The 19970-nt window shown below is 47.6% G+C and overlaps 1 protein-coding gene across 1 annotated transcript; it reads right to left on the reverse strand.

The window, feature by feature from the left end:
- Positions 1 to 4175: 4175 nt before the first annotated feature.
- Positions 4176 to 15500, reverse strand: LOC138359551 (probable cyclin-dependent serine/threonine-protein kinase DDB_G0292550). The gene is made up of 3 exons (XM_069318896.1): positions 15453 to 15500; positions 12238 to 13061; positions 4176 to 4887 (listed from the first exon to the last, which is right to left on the reverse strand). The coding sequence occupies exons 1-3, from the start codon at positions 15498 to 15500 to the stop codon at positions 4176 to 4178; spliced, it is 1584 nt and encodes a 527-aa protein (XP_069174997.1).
- Between the last annotated feature and the right edge of the window lie 4470 nt (positions 15501 to 19970).

Genomic DNA, 19970 nt, shown 5'->3' on the forward strand with positions numbered 1-19970 from the left:
TAATCAAAGTGGAATGTGGGAGCCGATGAGGTATGTCCGCCTCCCCCGTGATAATGAGAGCCTGTCGTCTGCGTTCCTCCCCATCACTATCACCACTACCCATATCAAACCTTACTGAAACACATCACTATACACTCCACATTTAATGTTCAACATTAATATGCCTGTAATCCAGCGAAGAAATCCCCCGCCAGCTGATGTTTCTTGTCGCCGCCAGAACTAAACATTACATGTAAACTAACCCGCAAAACTCACACCAGTGATGTCATGCGCTAAACTAAATGTTGACATCATCCATTACTCTTTATCCTTAAACTAAACTCTTCCATTTGGCACAATTTTCCACACTGATTGTTAATATATATATATATATATATATATATATATATATATATATATATATATATATATATATGCGTACAAGCCTGAATAGCCTGAACAAGTCGCATATAGTCAAGCCCAGGACTATATGCGACTGAAAACTCACACCCCAGAAGTGACTCGAACTCATACTCCCAGGAGCAACGCAACTGGTAACTACAGGACGCCTTAATCCGCTTGACCATCACGACCGGACATAAGGAAGTGATAGCCGAAGCTATTTGAACCACTTCCCCGCCGGCACTCGGGGAAGTCCTGTGTAATATATATATATTACACAGGACTAACGTATACTTAATGCCTGGTTGGTGTTGTAGTGGCATTAAATATATCTTGCTGTGGATAAACCTGAACTCCAACACGAAACAGCCCGTAGTGTGGGATGGATAATGGATATAGGAATGCAGCCTCAAGCCGTCATGGTATACCTTATCATGAGATGATTTCGGGGCTTTAGCGTCCCCGCGGCCCGGTCCTCGACCAGGCCTCCTTTTTGTTACACATCCCCGGAAAGCAGATCGTAGCAGCTGTCTAACGCCTAGGTACCTATTTACTGCTAGGTAACAGGGGCATCAGGGTGAAAGAAACATTTTGCCCATTTGTCTCCGTCTCCACCGGGGATCGAACCCGGAACATCAGGCCTACGAATCCGAAGCGCTGTCCACCCAGCTGTCAGTCGCTCAGCTGAGTGCCTGCCAGCTCCTGCTCCCCGGTCCCGCCTCTCAACCGTCAATCAACTGGTGTACAGATTCCCGAGCCCACCGGGCTCCACCACATCTACTTCAGAAACTGTGTTTGGAGCTTGATGTCAGCCAGTCGTCGCCTACAAAGATTAATGCTCGTCAGTCCAGCCGCCAAACGTCCTGTTTATGAATGTTTTTAGTTAAGTTCATTTATTATGCACCCCATACCCATCTTGTGGGCGGTAGTGGAAAGGGTTACAGAGGCACATAATGGGCTCAGGGACTGAACCCCACAATTCATTTAGCTAAGCAAGTTACAATCTTGATGAGCTAGTTACAAAATTCAATATAAGTCATCACATCAACAATGGGTTCGAGATCGACCACAAGTACAGGTTCTAAATTAAGCAACTGACATATGTGGAGAGCTAGTGTCAAAATTTATGTTTGTCCTGCACACCGCCCCCCATCCAGTGGGCAGCGGTGGATAGGTTACAATCACTTAGTTGCTACCTACAGTTAGCAAACTGGGGATATTTGGCTAAAATTTCTGGTAGCAGATCATTTTGAATGAAATATTTACACATCGCTGGAACATTGGTTATAGAATTGTCTCTAAATTCACGTATCTTTTCGCACTCCATCACATAGTGATGGGAGTTAGTCAGCTGTCACGGGCTGCTTCCTGGGGGTGGAGGCCTGGTCAAGGACCGGGCCGTGGGGACACTAAAGCCCCGAAATCATCTCAAGATAACCTCAAGTGACGGAGGGTGTGCGAATAATTTTGTTGACACAGTTTACATTTGGTCCGGTTTACATCAGCAGATAATGAGAATTCCCAGAGATACTTGTAACCGAGTCTAAGCCGAGCAGTAGTAACATATTTATGAATGAAAAGCGGTTTACACACAACCCGTCCTCAGAACAAGTTCATTCCATCCAGCGGTCGACCCCGAAGACGTGGATGGAATGGACTTGAGTCGAGGACGGGTTGATAAATGCTTCACTCACGTACTAGAAATATAAATAATCACCACCAGGACCTAAACACCTAACCTAACCAGTGCCTAAATATATAGAATATGGTAATATAAAATAATATTAATTTATATTTGAGAAAATTCTTGTTTTGAATGAAACGCATGTTAATTAAAATTTATGAATACGTCTTTGGGGTCGACCACTGAATGGAATGGACTTGACTCGAGGACGGGTTGATAAATGCCTCACCCACATACTTCTTATACAAATAATCGCCAACAGAACCTAAACACCTAACCTAACTTATGTGTAACTATACATAGAATTTATATGTATAATAATATTAAATTATATATGAGAACAAACCAATTTTTAAATTGATAAATGCGTCTGGGGAGGACGGCCGCTGCTTTAAACAGCCTAGTGTGAGGACGGGGTGTATACGTAGCGGCGCTGATCATGTGGGTGACAATGTTGTTAGCAAAAACTACATTAATAATTCCACACAAGAAAATCATAATAGTATACCACGTATACTATTAAGTATACACTGTATAATAAGGACAAAGGCCAGTCATGACATGGCGCTCCATTTATGAAAAATACAATTTAGATAACTGTTATTTATATAATACTATCCACATTCGTGGATTTATTTAATAGACAGGAGACTTAGCATACAACTTCGTCATATAGTGGCCTGGTAGCCTGGTGGTTAGCGCGCAGGATTCGTAATTCTGTGGCGCGGGTTCGATTCCCGCACGAGGCAGAAACAAATGGGCAAAGTTTCTTTCACCCTGAATGCCCCTGTTACCTAGCAGTAAATAGGTACCTGGGAGTTAGTCAGCTGTCACGGGCTGCTTCCTAGGGGTGGAGGCCTGGTCGAGGACCGGGCCGCGGGGACACTAAAAGCCCCGAAATCATCATCTCAAGATAACCCATCTCAAGATATATCCCATTATAGCTACTGGTGACTGTGACATATATTATAATCCGTGGCAAATATTACATAATACATATATGTTACATTATAGCTACTAGTGAGCTACTGGTGACTGCACCATTGTTTTAGGACACCGGAAAACATCTTGGTAACAGAGTGGTTACATATTGGCAGATGGAAAATCGATATGATACAAACTGTTTTCAGTCTGAGACACATAGACAAATTTTTGCACAAATTTATATTAGTTTGCACAATCTTTGAAACTTTCCATCGACAGATTCACGGACTAGCTTGAATGAAACTCAACTTTAACACAGGGATATGATTTCAACAGGATTTTAATTGCGTTTCAATAGGCTATCTCTATGTTACAACGATTTCTAAATAATATGCAGTATCCATCTTGGGTTATCCCTGACGTATATATTTATATATAAAAATTATTATTATTATTATTATTATTATTATTATTATTATTGTTTTCTGTCCTATAGACCTGCTTCATCTTTATTCACATGACTCATTCTTAAGCTGTATTTTCTAACAATCAAGTTGTTATTTCTGGCAAAGTTTGAGTGGCCACTGATAAGCGGGTGCCTACCTTGAGGTGCTTCCGGGGCTTAGTGTCCCCGCGGCCCGATCGTCGACCAGGCCTCCTGGTTGCTGGACTGATCAACCAGGCTGTTAGACGCGGCTGCTCGCAGCCTGACGTATGAGTCACAGCCTGGTTGATCAGGTATGCCTAATAAAGAGAGATTATGTGAATTTGCTGAATGGGTGATTCCATTTAAACAGCTGGACACAATGCGTTTGGTAATGTCTTCAAGGGCATCAGGCTAGGCTAGGGGCCTCGTAGCCTGGTGGATAGCGCGCAGGACTCGTAATTCTGTGGCGCGGGTTCGATTCCCGCACGAGGCAGAAACAAATGGGCAAAGTTTCTTTCACCCTGAATGCCCCTGTTACCTAGCAGTAAATAGGTACCTGGGAGTTAGTCAGCTGTCACGGGCTGCTTCCTGGGGGTGGAGGCCTGGTCGAGGACCGGGCCGCGGGGACACTAAAGCCCCGAAATCATCTCAAGATAACCTCAAGATAACCTCAAGGCAGCTATTGACGTAGGTCTGACAGGTGATTGCAGTAAGTTTACCTCCTAAGGTACGTCTTGAATACTTTCCTTATTGTTCAACTTAGGTTGCCAGAGTCAGCATCTTGCACGACCCATAGTTCACAACCATACAAATTGAGTGGTGGTTGCAGTGGTAATAGTAGTTGTAGGACTTGTGGTGGCAGTTATGGTTGTAGGACTTGTGGTGGCAGTTATGGTTGTAGGGCTCGTGGTGGCAGTTATGGTTGTAGGACTTGTGGTGGTAGTTATGGTTGTAGGACTTGTGGTGGTAGTTGTGGTTGTAGGGCTCGTGGTGGTAGTTATGGTTGTAGGACTTGTGGTGGTAGTTATGGTTGTAGGACTTGTGGTGGTAGTTATGGTTGTAGGACTTGTGGTGGTAGTTATGGTTGTAGGACTTGTGGTGGTAGTTATGGTTGTAGGACTTGTGGTGGTAGTTATGGTTGTAGGACTTGTGGTGGTAGTTATGGTTGTAGGACTTGTGGTGGTAGTTATGGTTGTAGGACTTGTGGTGGTAGTTATGGTTGTAGGACTCGTGGTGGTAGTTATGGTTGTAGGACTTGTGGTGGTAGTTATGGTTGTAGGACTCGTGGTGGTAGTTATGGTTGTAGGACTTGTGGTGGTAGTTATGGTTGTAGGACTTGTGGTGGTAGTTATGGTTGTAGGACTTGTGGTGGTAGTTATGGTTGTAGGACTCGTGGTGGTAGTTATGGTTGTAGGACTTGTGGTGGTAGTTAGGTTGTAGGGCTCGTGGTCGTGGTGGTCGAGTCCAGTACCTGATCAACCAGGCTGTGACTCATACGTCAGGCTGCGAGCAGCCGCGTCTAACAGCCTGGTTGATCAGTCCAGCAACCAGGAGGCCTGGTCGACGACCGGGCCGCGGGGACACTAAGCCCCGGAAGCACCTCAAGGTAGCCAGACGTACTGCGATCGTACTTTCTTAATACGTTTTTGTCAGTCATATGTAGGAGAATAGGGAGATGTGTGGACGAAAATGTTTGTGGTAAGGGGGGTGGGTGGGTGAGAGGGTTTGTGGGAAGGGTGAGGCTGAAGGGGTGAAAAGAGGGAAAGGGAAAGAGTTGTTGTTGCTTGGTCCATCAACCTAGTCCACCTACCCGTGACACAAACAGTGAACGCGCCATTGTTATTCTGGCCTATTTCACCGCCAAGGCCGCCGCCCGCCCGCCTCCTCTTCCCCTCCCTGTTTTCCTCCTTCCCTACATCCGTTATCTTGAGCTTCAGTGTTATCTTGAGATGATTTCGGGGCTTTTTTTTTTTTTTTTTTTTTTTTAGTGTCCCCGCGGCCCGGCCCTCGACCAGGCCTCCACCCCCAGGAAGCAGCCCGTGACAGCTGACTAACACCCAGGTACCTATTTTACTGCTAGGTAACAGGGGCATAGGGTGAAAGAAACTCTGCCCATTGTTTCTCGCCGGCGCCTGGGATCGAACCTAGGACCACAGGATCACAAGTCCAGCATGCTGTCCGCTCGGCCGACCGGCTCAAGAGTCCCCCGTGGGGACTCTTGAGGCTTAAAAATCTTCTATCGCTCACAAGATACACAATACCCACCAACACTGCTGTGTGTACACAGAAGTGTCTCCAGTGATTGGTCTGACATATGTCAGACCAATCCTGGAGTATGCAGCCCCAGCATGGAGTCCATATCTAGTCAAGCATAAGACTAAACTGGAAAAGGTTCAAAGGTTTGCCACCAGACTAGTATCCGAGCTGAGAGGTATGAGCTACGAGGAGAGACTACGGGAATTAAACGTCACTTCGTTGGAAGACAGAAGAGTTAGGTGGGACATGATCACCACATTCAAGATTCTCAAGGGAATCAACAGGGTAGATAAAGACAGGTTATTTAACACAAGGGGCACACGCACTAGGGGACACAGGTGGAAACTGAGTGCCCAAATGAGCCACAGAGATATTAGAAAGAACTTTTTTAGTGTCAGAGTGGTTGACAAATGGAATGCATTAGGAAGCGATGTGGTGGAGGCTGACTCCATACACAGTTTCAAGTGTAGATATGATAGAGCCCAATAGGCTCTCTGAACACCTCATTGCTGCAGTGTATACTATGGATACTACTTGTATATTATACTTGGATAATGGATACTATTCCATTAAACCCCCAATATCAGGAATAAACAGCTACACAGACAGAACATTTTGAGCTAAAGTACGTGGTACTAAAAAACCACCAGACACGCTAAAAGCTGTCTGGGTAGAGGATCAAAGCCTCTAAAACTTGAAAATCTGGAATACCACTCAAAAGAAAATGGAAGTACAATAGAGGAGTCATTTTTGATTCACACTGGAACAACACTTTACACTTAGCATCCTTTTAGCGCAAATTGTCATCGGAAAAAGGGAAGAGAAAACACTTTGTTCGTCTGGTCGGTGGTCTTGGAAAATATATCCGGCCAGGACGCATAGTCGACTAATGGGGAGGAACTCGGGCGTCCATTAGGCTAGAAGGGATCACTGTTGCCACCACTCCGCAATAACCCCCATTAAAGTTAAGTAACTTCAACTACATCAATATGCTGACATTGCTAGATTTACCATGTGAAAATACTTACCCAGAGGGAAATTTAATATTAAATCTATTTCAACGAATATAAAATAATGTAATTTAACCCGGAAATAGAACGTAGAGATGGGGGGTTAAGACGAGGCTCGGCCGTGTTCTGGTTGTGGCAGCGGTGGGTCGGAGGCCCAGCCGCGCATTAGACGCACGATAACAAAGCATTACGATTCCATTTTTATGCCCATGTAACGTGGATGTTTTCTCCCCCGAGCATAGATGGGGGCTTGAGATGACCGTAAATACCACTTGCAATCGTGAAAAGCCCACTTCTACTGCTCATGTCTTCTTAAGAGTTGCGTAATACTCCATCTTAGGCCATTAGGGTCTCGTTGTACAGTTGGCTTCATTCACGACTGAATTGCGAATCCGGGGTTCGATTCCCGGGCTGGAGAGAAATATTTGCGCATGTTTGATCTCACCAAATGCCTCTGTTCACCTACCAATAAATAGGTAACCGGGAATTAGGCAACTGTTTTGGTTTTGCATCCTGGGAAAGGTCAGTAGTGCGACCTTGGGGAAGCTCGATGCAAGCCTAAAGTGTATGTGTGTGTGTATATATATATATATATATATATATATATATATATATATATATATATATATATATATATATATATTTAAATTGTGAGGGTACCCTCTCTGGTGCAAGTGCAAACTGTGAGGGAAAAAAGAGACAGGTGTAACGTGTGGCACAGTGTCACATCTGACAGGTGTGAGGTGAGACAGTGTCACGGCTGACAGGTGAGAGGTAAACACCAGCAGTTGTTACAGCGGTTCTGATCAAGAGAAAGGAGATACACAGTGACACGTAAACAGAAATATTACAAGTTGATGAAATTGGTTTGCGTGAGTGACGTAGGCAAGTGACGGTGAGAGGTTGTGAGGTAATGGTGACGGTGAGAGGTTGTGAGGTGATGGTGACGGTGATGGAGGCGGTAACGATGATAGTGGCGGTGATGATGAAGGTGGTGGTGGCGATGGGTGTTGATAGTGGATGAACACATTGGGTGTTGACAGACTGAAGATTGATTGATGGATGAAGATTAAGTCACCCAAGAGGTGGCACGGGCATGAGTAGCCCGTAAAGACAGACTAAAGGACTCGAAGTAGAATTATATGATGATTCGTTGGACGGAGGAGGGGGGGAGGGGGTTAAAGGTAGGTACGGGGGGGGGGGAGGGTTGACGTGTGAGGGGGGTGGGGGAAGTGGCCCATCCGAACAGGACCCCTCACCTGGGTGCCTGACAGTACCTGTCTTAATTATATTCAACAGGTTAATGATGCCCGGGTAGAGGGAACCCCCTAGCCCCGGACCCCCTCCACCAGGGTATACACTCCCCTTCCACACTTCTACACCAGGGTGTACACTCCCACGCCTCTACACTATGGTGTACACTCTCCTTCCACGCCTCTACACCAGGGTGTACACTCCCACGCCTCTACACTATGGTGTACACTCCCCTCCCACGCCTCTACACTATGGTGTACACTCTCCTCCCACGCCTCTACACCAGGGTGTACACTCCCCTCCCACGCCTCTACACTATGGTGTACACTCCCCTCCCACACCTCTACAGCATCACTATGTACAGTAAAGTGTTACAGAGATGCTGTAGTCGGTAGAGAGGAGGGTGTGGGTGGAGGCTGTGTTCAGACCCCAGACACTTGAGATGCGGGCAGAGAACCTCCTCACAGGAACACCATAATACATTTATGTTAGAGTGATGCTCGAGAAACGTGGGTGGTCCTGCACAGGTCTGGCCACGTACAAGGGGGTGTACGTGGCCACGTACAAGGGGGGGGTATACGTGGCCACGTACAAGGGGGATATACGTGGCCACGTACAAGGGGGTATACGTGGCCACGTACAAGGGGGTATACGTGGCCACGTACAAGGGGGGGTATACGTGGCCACGTACAAGGGGGATATACGTGGCCACGTACAAGGGGGGGTATACGTGGCCACGTACAAGGGGTATATACGTGGCCACGTACAAGGGGGATATACGTGGCCACGTACAAGGGGGGGTATACGTGGCCACGTACAAGGGGGGGTATACGTGGCCACGTACAAGGGGGATATACGTGGCCACGTACAAGGGGGGGTATACGTGGCCACGTATAAGGGGGATATACGTGGCCACGTACAAGGGGGGGTATACGTGGCCACGTACAAGGGGGATATACGTGGCCACGTACAAGGGGGGGTATACGTGGCCACGTACAAGGGGGGGTATACGTGGCCACGTACAAGGGGGATATACGTGGCCACGTACAAGGGGGGGTATACGTGGCCACGTACAAGGGGGATATACGTGGCCACGTACAAGGGGGATATACGTGGCCACGTACAAGGGGGTATACGTGGCCACGTACAAGGGGGGGTATACATGGCCACGTACAAGGGGGTATACGTGACCACGTACAAGGGGGTATACGAGACCACGTACAAGGGGGTATACGTGGCCACGTACAAGGGGGGTATACGTGGCCACGTACAAGGGGGTATACGTGGCCACGTACAAGGGGGTATACGTGGCCACGTACAAGGGGGATATACGTGGCGTTGTGCTTCGAACAAAATTCCTCAGTGAAGCACTTGTTCCGGAAGTGTTAGAACGAAATCCGTTGTGAGTCGTATGTAAAGCATTTTTCATTAATAAACAGGGGGTTTGGCGGGTGTATGGAATCACTTTTGGGTCTTTGTTTGGAGGCCGGGCTGAACTATTTATATTTGCTGTACATTTGGTGAAGCATTTACATAGATTCGATTCGAAGAGCGGTCGCCAGCGAAGTAAAGTACGAGAAGTGTTCGAACGTCATCAGTTGTGAGTCGTGTGTAAAGCTTTTTCATTCATAAACGATTTGGCGGGTGGAATAATGAGCCTCTGTTTATGGGGACGGGCTGCTTGAGCTTGTTCACTCGAAACTGGAAAGGGAGAACTTTTAAACTACTGCGGGTCCCCATCAGTAAGTCGCCTGGTATAGTGAGTGACGGTCGTGTGACGGTGTACCTAAAGTCTAATTAAAAATGTTAATTAGTCTGCTGTTACGTGAAACAATGTTAGTTACAGTGAAAGGAAAGAGTGAGGTTGACATACAGTGTTGTTGACATACAGTGTTGTTGACATACAGTGTTGTTGACATACAGTGTTGTTGACATAGCAACCAGGGATGTCAACAAGGCCTTTGACAGTCTATGGCATAATGGTCTGCTCTTCAAGCTGCAATCCATACCATACCACAACTGGACCCTCCTTAGACTAGTCAGAAGTTTCTAAGCCATAGAACAATAATTCCAATGTTTAACAACAAGGAAGCTGATTCCTTTATTCCGACAGCAGGAGTTCCTCAGGGATCGTGCATAAGCCCACTCCTCTTCAATCTTTCTGCCTCAGGCGGGGTTGGGCCGACCTGCCTCGGGCGGGGATGGGCCGACCTGCCTCGGGCGGGGATGGGGCCACCTGCCTCAGGCGGGGATGGGGCCACCTGCCTCAGGCGGGGTTGGGGCCACCTGCCTCGGGCGGGGTTGGGGCCACCTGCCTCGGGCGGGGATGGGGCCACCTGCCTCGGGCGGGGATGGGGCCACCTGCCTCGGGCGGGGATGGGGCCACCTGCCTCAGGCGGGGATGGGGCCACCTGCCCCGGGCGGGGTTGGAACCACCTGCCTCAGCCTGACCTTACCAAACAAGGCACCCCAGCGTCCTCGTCTCCAGTACAAGGTAAGCTGCATCTTGACCCTCAAGTATCACCTTCACTGTTTATATAGATGGATTAGTGTCATCATTCATTATATTATACTTGAGAGACCCGGCTGTGCTCGGGTCTCTCTCTGATCTCTGCCTCCCCCCTTCTTATCCCTGCCTTTCCCTCTTCCCCCTCCCCCCTGTTCCCTCTGCCCCCCCCCCCTCCCCCGGGTCGATGCGGGTCGGCGTTCAATCACCGACCGTCAAAGTCGTTGGGCATCATTCCCCCCCCCCCCCCCCGTCCCATCCCAAATCCTTATCCCTTCCCAGTGTTATGTAGTCTTAATGGCGTGGCGTTTTCTCCTGATAGTTGCCTTCCCCCTCTACAGATAATCATGAGTGGTTGTGTGATGATGTGCATGTGTATTGAAATGATGTGTAGGCATTTCCTTGAAGAATATTAATACTTTTGTTTGATGTCTTTACAGGTAAGTAAACTTACACAGCTCATCGTGGGAGCCCCGCCACCAGCATCTGAGGTACGTTCGTACTTTGTTTTCTACAGTACATTTTATTATTATTTTCGTTACTAAATTACAAAGCAGCGTTCGTAATAGTTGTTTTAGAGAAATATGAAAACTCCTGCTGTGGTCATACCTGGTTGATACCTGGTTGATGGGGTTCTGGGAGTTCTTCTACTCCCCAAGCCCGGCCCGAGGCCAGGCTCGACTTGTGAGAGTTTGGTCCACCAGGCTGTTGCTTGGAGCGGCCCGCAGGCCCACATACCCACCACAGCCCGGTTGGTCCGGCATTCCTTGGAGGAATAAATCTAGTTTCCTCTTGAAAATGAGGAAATTTTCCTCATAGACCAAAAAGTTCCAATCATAGGAAAAAATCATAGACCAAAGTTCCATCCCCTCTCATTGCTCATGGCCTGAGCCCTCTTCGTTGGTCTCGGGGAGGGGGAAGGGCAATGAAGGGGGCCAGAGCCCCCCCCCCCCTTCATGAGCGGGTGTGACCTGTCCTGTGAGTGTGGTCCAGGTTATGAGGCGCGAATCCCCCTCATGGACCAACCTGTCCATGAGGGGGAATTGTTGAGAGTTATTCCAAGGATATAACCGTTAGGTACATCGTTATCAATGTACATTAACTTCCAGTTGACCGACACACACACACAACGCAATGTACTTTGATAGAGATGAAGATTAAGCCATCCAAAAGGTTGCACGGGCATGAATAGCCCGTAAGTGGTAGCCCTTTTGAGCCATTACCAGTATCAAGAGCTGATACTGGAGATCTGTGGAGGTGCAGCTGCACCCTGCGTGACGGGAGATGTCTCCCGTGTGTGAATGTACTTTAGTTGACGGAAGTATATGTACTGCCGAAGCGAGTACGGGAAGGTCTGTTTAAGTACTTGGCTGGGTGCTAGTGAGCTGCAGCGACATTAATTACCAAGTGAAGTCTAGGTACACCTGACCACGACGGTGGTCAGGTGTACGGAAGCAAATGTTGACAGTGAACCGCGCAACTTACAACAATTTAGGCGCAGTTTTCTGGAAATGAGCAGCGAGTCGTCTGTACCTATCATCGAATCACCATCATCACCTTAGCCATTATCTTTACTAGTGGAAAGTTGTTGTCTTTGAACCAGAACGTCATCACTTCTTCAACAACTGTCACCCGTAGTGTCAGCTTTCGGGTAAAAAGCCTTTTCGCATTAATTTGATCATTTAAAACTTAACATTTTCTCAAGACAACTTCATTATCGCGTCAAGCGGATTCAGTGATTTGCAATACAAGCTTTTTGGCTTGCAATTGTGCAACTTGTTGGTTTACAACATACTCGTCAGTCTGGGCCGAGTTGTGCTCGTCATTCTGGGCCGAGTTGTACTCGTCAGTCTGCGCCGAGTTGTGCTCGTCAGTCTGCGCCGAGTTGTACTCGTCAGTCTGGGCCGAGTTGTACTCGTCAGTCTGCGCCGAGTTGTGCTCGTCAGTCTGCGCCGAGTTGTACTCGTCAGTCTGGGCCGAGTTGTACTCGTCAGTCTGGGCCGAGTTGTACTCGTCAGTCTGGGCCGAGTTGTACTCGTCAGTCTGCGCCGAGTTGTGCTCGTCAGTCTGCGCCGAGTTGTACTCGTCATTCTGGGCCGAGTTGTGCTCGTCAGTCTGGGCCGAGTTGTGCTCGTCAGTCTGCGCCGAGTTGTGCTCGTCAGTCTGCGCCGAGTTGTACTCGTCAGTCTGCGCCGAGTTGTGCTCGTCAGTCTGCGCCGAGTTGTACTCGTCATTCTGGGCCGAGTTGTGCTCGTCAGTCTGGGCCGAGTTGTGCTCGTCAGTCTGCGCCGAGTTGTGCTCGTCAGTCTGCGCCGAGTTGTACTCGTCATTCTGGGCCGAGTTGTGCTCGTCAGTCTGGGCCGAGTTGTACTCGTCAGTCTGGGCCGAGTTGTACTCGTCAGTCTGGGCCGAGTTGTACTCGTCAGTCTGCGCCGAGTTGTGCTCGTCAGTCTGCGCCGAGTTGTACTCGTCATTCTGGGCCGAGTTGTGCTCGTCAGTCTGGGCCGAGTTGTACTCGTCAGTCTGGGCCGAGTTGTACTCGTCAGTCTGGGCCGAGTTGTACTCGTCAGTCTGGGCCGAGTTGTACTCGTCAGTCTGGGCCGAGTTGTACTCGTCAGTCTGGGCCGAGTTGTACTCAGGATGGTCAGAGTAACTTCATGGGTGCTCTGATTCATAACTTGAAATTACAACAGACAATGTAAGCTAAATTAATGGCTCTCTAGTATTGTGTGGCTTGCCTGCCTTAGCAATTAACTTTGAAATCTGGTATGGTGCAAGTACCCCTTTGTCCACCTGATGCGCTCTTTCACTGTGTCTTTGATTTACAGTTGTCAGCGTCTAGTAATTCTCATTTATTCAAGTAATTCGCAAGTAATCGAGTAATGTGTCCTTTTTGTCCTTGGTGCTTCCGCAGTTCTCACGGTCTTATGTTCTCGTTCGCTGGTGTTTACAGACACAAGGCACTACGGGCTCACCATAGCCCGTGCTACTTGGAACTTTGTTCCAGGTAGCGAATCTTTAACAACAACAACATGGTATTGACAGACATAGTTGATCTTGTGTGCTGTGGCGATAAAGTAAAGTTATGGGTAAGCTATTCGGTGGAATATTGTCGACATTTATTCTTTCCCGTGAGTAATCTGGATTAAAAATATTAATCTTTCACTCGTGGCCTCTCAGAAATATCTTGTGTTCCCCTGTTGAGAACCGCTGCTCTAGAGAAATAAAAAGATAGGCATCATCAGTGAAATGTATATATTGTCTTTTTTTTTAATACTTCATTTCACAAAATTCGTTACATGCAAGTACTTTCGTATTTAATAATACATCTTGAGAAGGTTCCTTCTGAAGATGTATTATTAAATACGAGAGTACTTAAGGAAATTCCTGTTTCAATTCTTCCTTCGTGGTCTGACACTGTCACATTTTTCATCACGTTAATTTTCGTGATTCGCACGCACGGCCGCCCGCACTCCCGCCCGCACGCGCGCCCGCACGGCGTGCGGGCGTGCTATATATATATATATTATATATATATATATATATATATATATATATATATATATATATATATATATATATATATATATAAAATTTTAAATAACACAAAATTTAACTTGGAACAATGGATACGAATTGGAAAATTTTAGATTTAGGAAAGAACGGCGTAAATACTGATTTGGAACCGGTTGTTACTGTATGACACAAATTACCGGGCAACATAATGGACGCGGGATCGCCCGAGTGTTTCAAGCGTAGGTTAGACATATATATGGAGGGGATAGAAATAGGAGCGGCTTCGTATGTGAGAATAGCCCTTCTGGAGTGGCCTTTATTCGCATGGTATTTTCTCCCGAGTGTTCCATTGTGTAATGTGTTGACCCCATGACAAGTACACCTCTGGGGCCCCTTGTTCTGGGTGTCGAGGAGGGGAGTGTACATACACCCTACACACGAGCACCTCCGCCACTACCTCCACTTCAAATCATTATCATAAATATTCTCTGATCGCCCAGCTATAAACTCGAGCAGAATGTCGGTGGCGGACACGACCATTGTGTTAAACCTGTTCACTGTAGACCTGGCCTTTATGTACCACTACCTGGTCACTGTAGACCTTGCCTTTATGTACCACTACCTGGTCACTGTAGACCTTGCCTTTATGTACCACTACCTGGTCACTGTAGACCTTGCCTTTATGTACCACTACCTGGTCACTGTAGACCTTGCCTTTATGTACCACTACCTGGTCACTGTAGACCTTGCCTTTATGTACCACTACCTGTTCACTGTAGACCTTGCCTTTATGTACCACTACCTGGTCACTGTAGACCTTGCCTTTATGTACCACTACCTGGTCACTGTAGACCTTGCCTTTATGTACCACTACCTGGTCACTGTAGACCTTGCCTTTATGTACCACTACCTGTTCACTGTAGACCTGGCCTTTATGTACCACTACCTGGTCACTGTAGACCTTGCCTTTATATACCACTACCTGGTCACTGTAGACCTGGCCTTTATGTACCACTACCTGGTCACTGTAGACCTTGCCTTTATGTACCACTACCTGTTCACTGTAGACCTTGCCTTTATATACCACTACCTGGTCACTGTAGACCTGGCCTTTATGTACCACTACCTGGTCACTGTAGACCTTGCCTTTATGTACCACTACCTGGTCACTGTAGACCTGGCCTTTATTTACCACTACCTTGTCACTGTAGACCTGGGACATTAGAGGTTCAACCGTTCAACAACTCGTTTATTACCTGAGACGCGAGGATGGGGAGAGTCAGGAGGGCGTCCGGCGGGCGTCGGAGGGCGTCCCGCGGGCGTCGGAGGGCGGGGACCTGTTAAGGGAAGGGAAGCCATTCTCTCCTCGTCATCTCCGGTAATTGTTTCGTTAGCAGCTAGGCACAAAAAACAGATACTTGGGAGGGTCAAGATATCAACGTTATCTCGCTGGCCATTTTAAGATAACTAGTTGCAATCTAATTCTCTTCTGACCTTCTCTTCTGACCCTTTCTCATGCCCCTTTAAGCTTTCTTCTTTCATCTTTGCTACAGAAATCGCGTTCATTTTATATCTATAACGCAAGACTTCAAATATTCTGGTAAAGCATACTTGCAAAAAAAGATTAAAAAAATATTACGTTCCTATTCTTATGTTCTTATATTTTTATGCCTATGTTCTTATGTTGTTGATCCATGAGACATAACAGCCATGGGATCGCCGGGGTGTTTCAAGCATAGGTCAGACATATTTGTGACTGAACTTGGGGGGAGATATAAATAGGAGCTGCCTCGTATGGACCAATAGGAGCTGCCTCGTATGGACCAATAGGAGCTGCCTCGTATGGACCAATAGGAGCTGCCTCGTATGAACCAATAGGAGCTGCCTCGTATGGACCAATAGGAGCTGCCTCGTATGGACCAATAGGAGCTGCCTCGTATGGACCAATAGGAGCTGCCTCGTATGGACCAATAGGAGCTGCCTCGTATGGACCAATAGGAGCTGCCTCGTATGGACCAATAGGAGCTGCCTCGTATGGACCAATAGGAGCTGCCTCGTATGGACCAATAGGAGCTGCCTCGTATGGACCAATAGGAGCTGCCTCGTATGGACCAATAGGAGCTGCCTCGTATGGACCAATAGGAGCGGTATCCTTTATTCTCATATTATATCCGTGACGTAACCTCTGTATATTTAACATTAAATACCAAAGTTAGTACTGTTGTTATTTCCCGTGGCGTGAGAGGAAGGTCCCGGCACGGGTAGTATCTTCGGGGGTCGTAATCGCTCCTCGCGGCGGCTTGATAAATGATATCGTCTTAGTGTTGCCAGTTGCGAGGAGGTTCTTGATGATATGCCTGATAGTGCTGGGCTTTTGTTGACGCCAGATTATACTAGTCCGTGCTAAATTATTCTGTTTGCCTCTCTGTCTCTCGCTGCTTCGCCGTCTCTGTCTCTCCAAGAGACGGGAGACATCTCCCGTCACGCAGGGTGCAGCCGCACCTCCACAGATCTCCAGTATCATCTATTGATACTGGTAATGGCTCAAAAGGGCCACCACTTACGGGCTATTCGTGCCCGTGCCACCTTTTGGGTGGCTTAATCTACATCAGTCAATCATCATCGTTTCTCCTGTGGGGGGGGGGGGGGGGGTAGAAATAGCCTAAGCTACTCTATCCCTTTGGGATGTATTTTCTTGTTTTAATAAACATTCTCTCTTTCTCGCCGGGGGAGCCGGTCGGCCGAGCGGACAGCACGCTGGACTCGTGATCCTGTGGTCCTGGATTCGATCCCAGGCGCCGGCGAGAAACAATGGGCAGAATGTCTTTCACCCTATGCCCCTGTTACCTAGCAGTAAAATAGGTACCTGGGTGTTAGTCAGCTGTCACGGGCTGCTTCCTAAGGGTGGAGGCCTGGTCGAGGACCGGGCCGCGGGGACACTAAAGCCCCGAAATCGTCTCAAGATAACCTCTTTCTCTCTCTTTCTCTTTTTGCTCGCCGTATCTGTGCTCCATTCTCGTCGGGGATCCAATGTCTGCTCCCTTACTCTGCATTTTATCTCTACCCCACCCCCCTCTCTCAACCCCCCCCACACTCTCAATCCCCCCACACTCTCAACCCCCCCTCTTTCAACACCCCCACTCTCTCAACCCCCCCCCCACTCTCTCAACCCCCCCTCTCTCAACCCCCCCCTTCATCTCTCACACAAACCGTCGTCGCCACAGTCCACCCACACTGTCGTCCGTGGGTGTCGAACCGTGAGGACTGGTTTTTAGTGAACAGCCATGAGGTGTAGTTTTATCTACCAGCCTTTGTTATCCTTCATTACAAGCGTTAGACTGACCTGACTTGGTGGAGGTAGGGGGGGGGGGTTGGCCGGGTGTGAGGGGGCGAGGGGGAGGGGTTAAAGAGGTGGGGTGCAGGCCGGGGGGGAGGGGGGATGTGTCTGTATAAGGGAGTTATGGGGCTGGCCGGGTGTAAAGAAGGGAAGGGGGGGGGGGGATATACCTGGGTGTACTTAAACCTGTCTTGCCCTCACCATGTGGGTATTATAGCCTTATTAAACTGCGCCATCTTGGACCTGCTGGACTCCTGCAGCTGACCATCCTGGAGTGGTCTGAAGGTGGTATGAAACACCTTACCCCTGTTCGAATTTTATATATATACATATAATCTTGTATAACTTTCTTATATACTTATCTTTCTTATAACTTATCTTGTATAACTTATAGCGAACTTTTTTTGTGTCCTCTATTTAGTCCTCATTAATTTACACTTGCCTGAGTTAAACTCTATTGGCCACTTTTTGGGAAAATAAATGCTTTGACCAGGTCGATGGTGCTACATAGCCTCCCCGGCTTGGTACCTTCTTTTGATAATTACTTACTCTTGACCAGGTCATTCTGTGGTTTACTGCAATCTTCTACAGTGTGGAGCATATATAAAGGGGGTGGTAGGAGAAGCGAACACTCTTACGTATTCAGAGTTAAATGGCAAGTTTTTCCCTGAATGCTCTGTGTTCCCTTCTCTGAGGCTGTGGGTCCCTATAATTGCACCAGAGGTGGTACCCCCTATATATAATATAATATATATTTTTTTTACCTCAAAAGTAAACGTTTGGATAAAGAATTTTATCCATTTACTAAAATCATCATTGACATACTTTGGAACAGAATAAGCCCTACCATAGACCCCTGAGGTCTATGACTGGCAAGAGGCAAGACTGGCATCCACAGGGGCCAGGAGTAAAGAGGCAGTTGTGATAACCATTGCTTCAGTGGTAAGTTAACTGCTCTGGGACCGGCTGATCCCGGGACCGGCTGATCCCGGGGCCGGCTGATCCTGTGACCGGCTGATCCTGGGACCAGCTGATCATTTGAGAGATTTAAAAAACAATAATAACCTTTGGTTGTGAAATTTCCAAGCTCGCATACTATAATAATTGTAAGCAAAGTCGTCACGATTAAGAAAAAGATACACAGGTTTCGTTAATAGTTAGGTAAAAAACATGTTGTAACTAGACTAGATTACCTGGAGGCTTGTAGAGGAAGATGGGGTGACTGGAGGCTTGTAGAGGAAGATGGGGTGACTGGAGGCTTGTAGAGGAAGATGGGGTGACTGGAGGGCTGGTTACTGTGGTTTGTCACCCTCCGCAGGGTGATGTGTAGGGTGTATATTGACATATTGACGGTGCTAGGGTGATGGTGCAGTGATGGTGTAGCTAGTTGTGGTGTGTGTCTAGGGTGATGGTGCAGCGATGGTGTATAGTGTTCAAGAGGAAGGTGCAGCGAGGTCAGATCCTCACTCCAGCGGCCATTGACCGCCCCCCCCCTCCCCCTGCCTATAGCGACCGGCTCGGGTCCACATAAAGACCAACAGCACAAGCCGGACTGCAATAAACTCGCTGCCACGGCCAATGCAACCCGCTTTAGGAGCCTTCCCGGCCGTAAAAGCTTCCAAATGAGCCTCGTATATCAAATATTTCTTTCCGGCTTGATTATGTACCCTGGAGGCTGGAGTACTTGGAGGTAATGACTCATTATTTGTGTACACGAACCATATACAGTTACACACACACACACACAACACACACACACACACACACACAACACACACACACACACACACACACACAACACACACACACACAGAGTTGCTCCCATTGTTAGAAGAGATTACCCTAGATGGAAGACTATCAGATATAGAGGTGACAGCAGAGGAGGTAATGAAACAGTTGACAACACTGGATGACACTAAAGCGGTTGGACCAGACAAAGTATCACCGTGGATACTAAAAGAGGCAGCGCAGGCTCTCAGCGTGCCTCTGGCAATGATCTTTAATGAGTCACTTATGTCGGGAGAATTGCCCAGTTGCTGGAAGGAGGCAAATGTCGTACCGATTTTCAAAAAAGGTGATAGGGAGGAGGCACTTAACTACAGACCCGTATCACTGACAAGCATCCCCTGCAAAATACTTGAAAGAATAATTAGGCTAAGACTTGTTGAGCACCTGGAGAGCATTGGGTTTGTAAACAAGCACCAACATGGGTTCTGGACAGGGAAATTATGCCTAACAAACCTTTCAGAATTCTATGACAAAGTAACAAGGATAAGGCAGGACAGAGAAGGTTGGGCAGACTGCATATTTCTTGACTGCCAAAAGGCCTTTGATACAGTACCACACATGAGACTGCTTTACAAACTTGAGAGGCAGGCAGGAGTAAGCGGAAAGGCCCTAGCATGGGTGAGGAACTACCTAACAGGAAGGAGCCAGAGGGTAATGGTAAGGGGCGAGAAGTCTGACTGGCGAACAGTAACGAGTGGAGTACCTCAAGGATCGGTGCTGGGCCCAATCCTCTTTCTAATTTACGTAAATAATATGTTTACAGGAGTGGAATCATACATGTCAATGTTTGCGGATGACGCAAAATTAATAAGAGTTGTGACAGATGAAGATTGTAGGATCCTCCAAGAGGACTTGAACAGTTGCAGAGATGGTCAGGGAAATGGCTA

This window comes from Procambarus clarkii, chromosome 91, assembly GCF_040958095.1.
Source record: "Procambarus clarkii isolate CNS0578487 chromosome 91, FALCON_Pclarkii_2.0, whole genome shotgun sequence".
NCBI lineage: Eukaryota > Metazoa > Arthropoda > Malacostraca > Decapoda > Cambaridae > Procambarus > Procambarus clarkii.

What these genes read in the sequence shown, in the direction of transcription:
- LOC138359551 (XM_069318896.1), bottom strand. Translation starts at nt 15,500, where the DNA reads ATGAAAGAAGAAAGCTTAAAGGGGCATGAGAAAGGGTCAGAAGAGAAG. An exon ending in AGAAAGGGTCAGAAGAGAAG is followed by an intron (nt 13,062 to 15,452) that starts GTCAGAAGAGAA and finishes AACTCGGCCCAG; the next exon opens with ACTGACGAGTACAACTCGGC. An exon ending in AACTCGGCCCAGACTGACGA is followed by an intron (nt 4,888 to 12,237) that starts GTATGTTGTAAA and finishes CTGGTTGATCAG; the next exon opens with GTACTGGACTCGACCACCAC.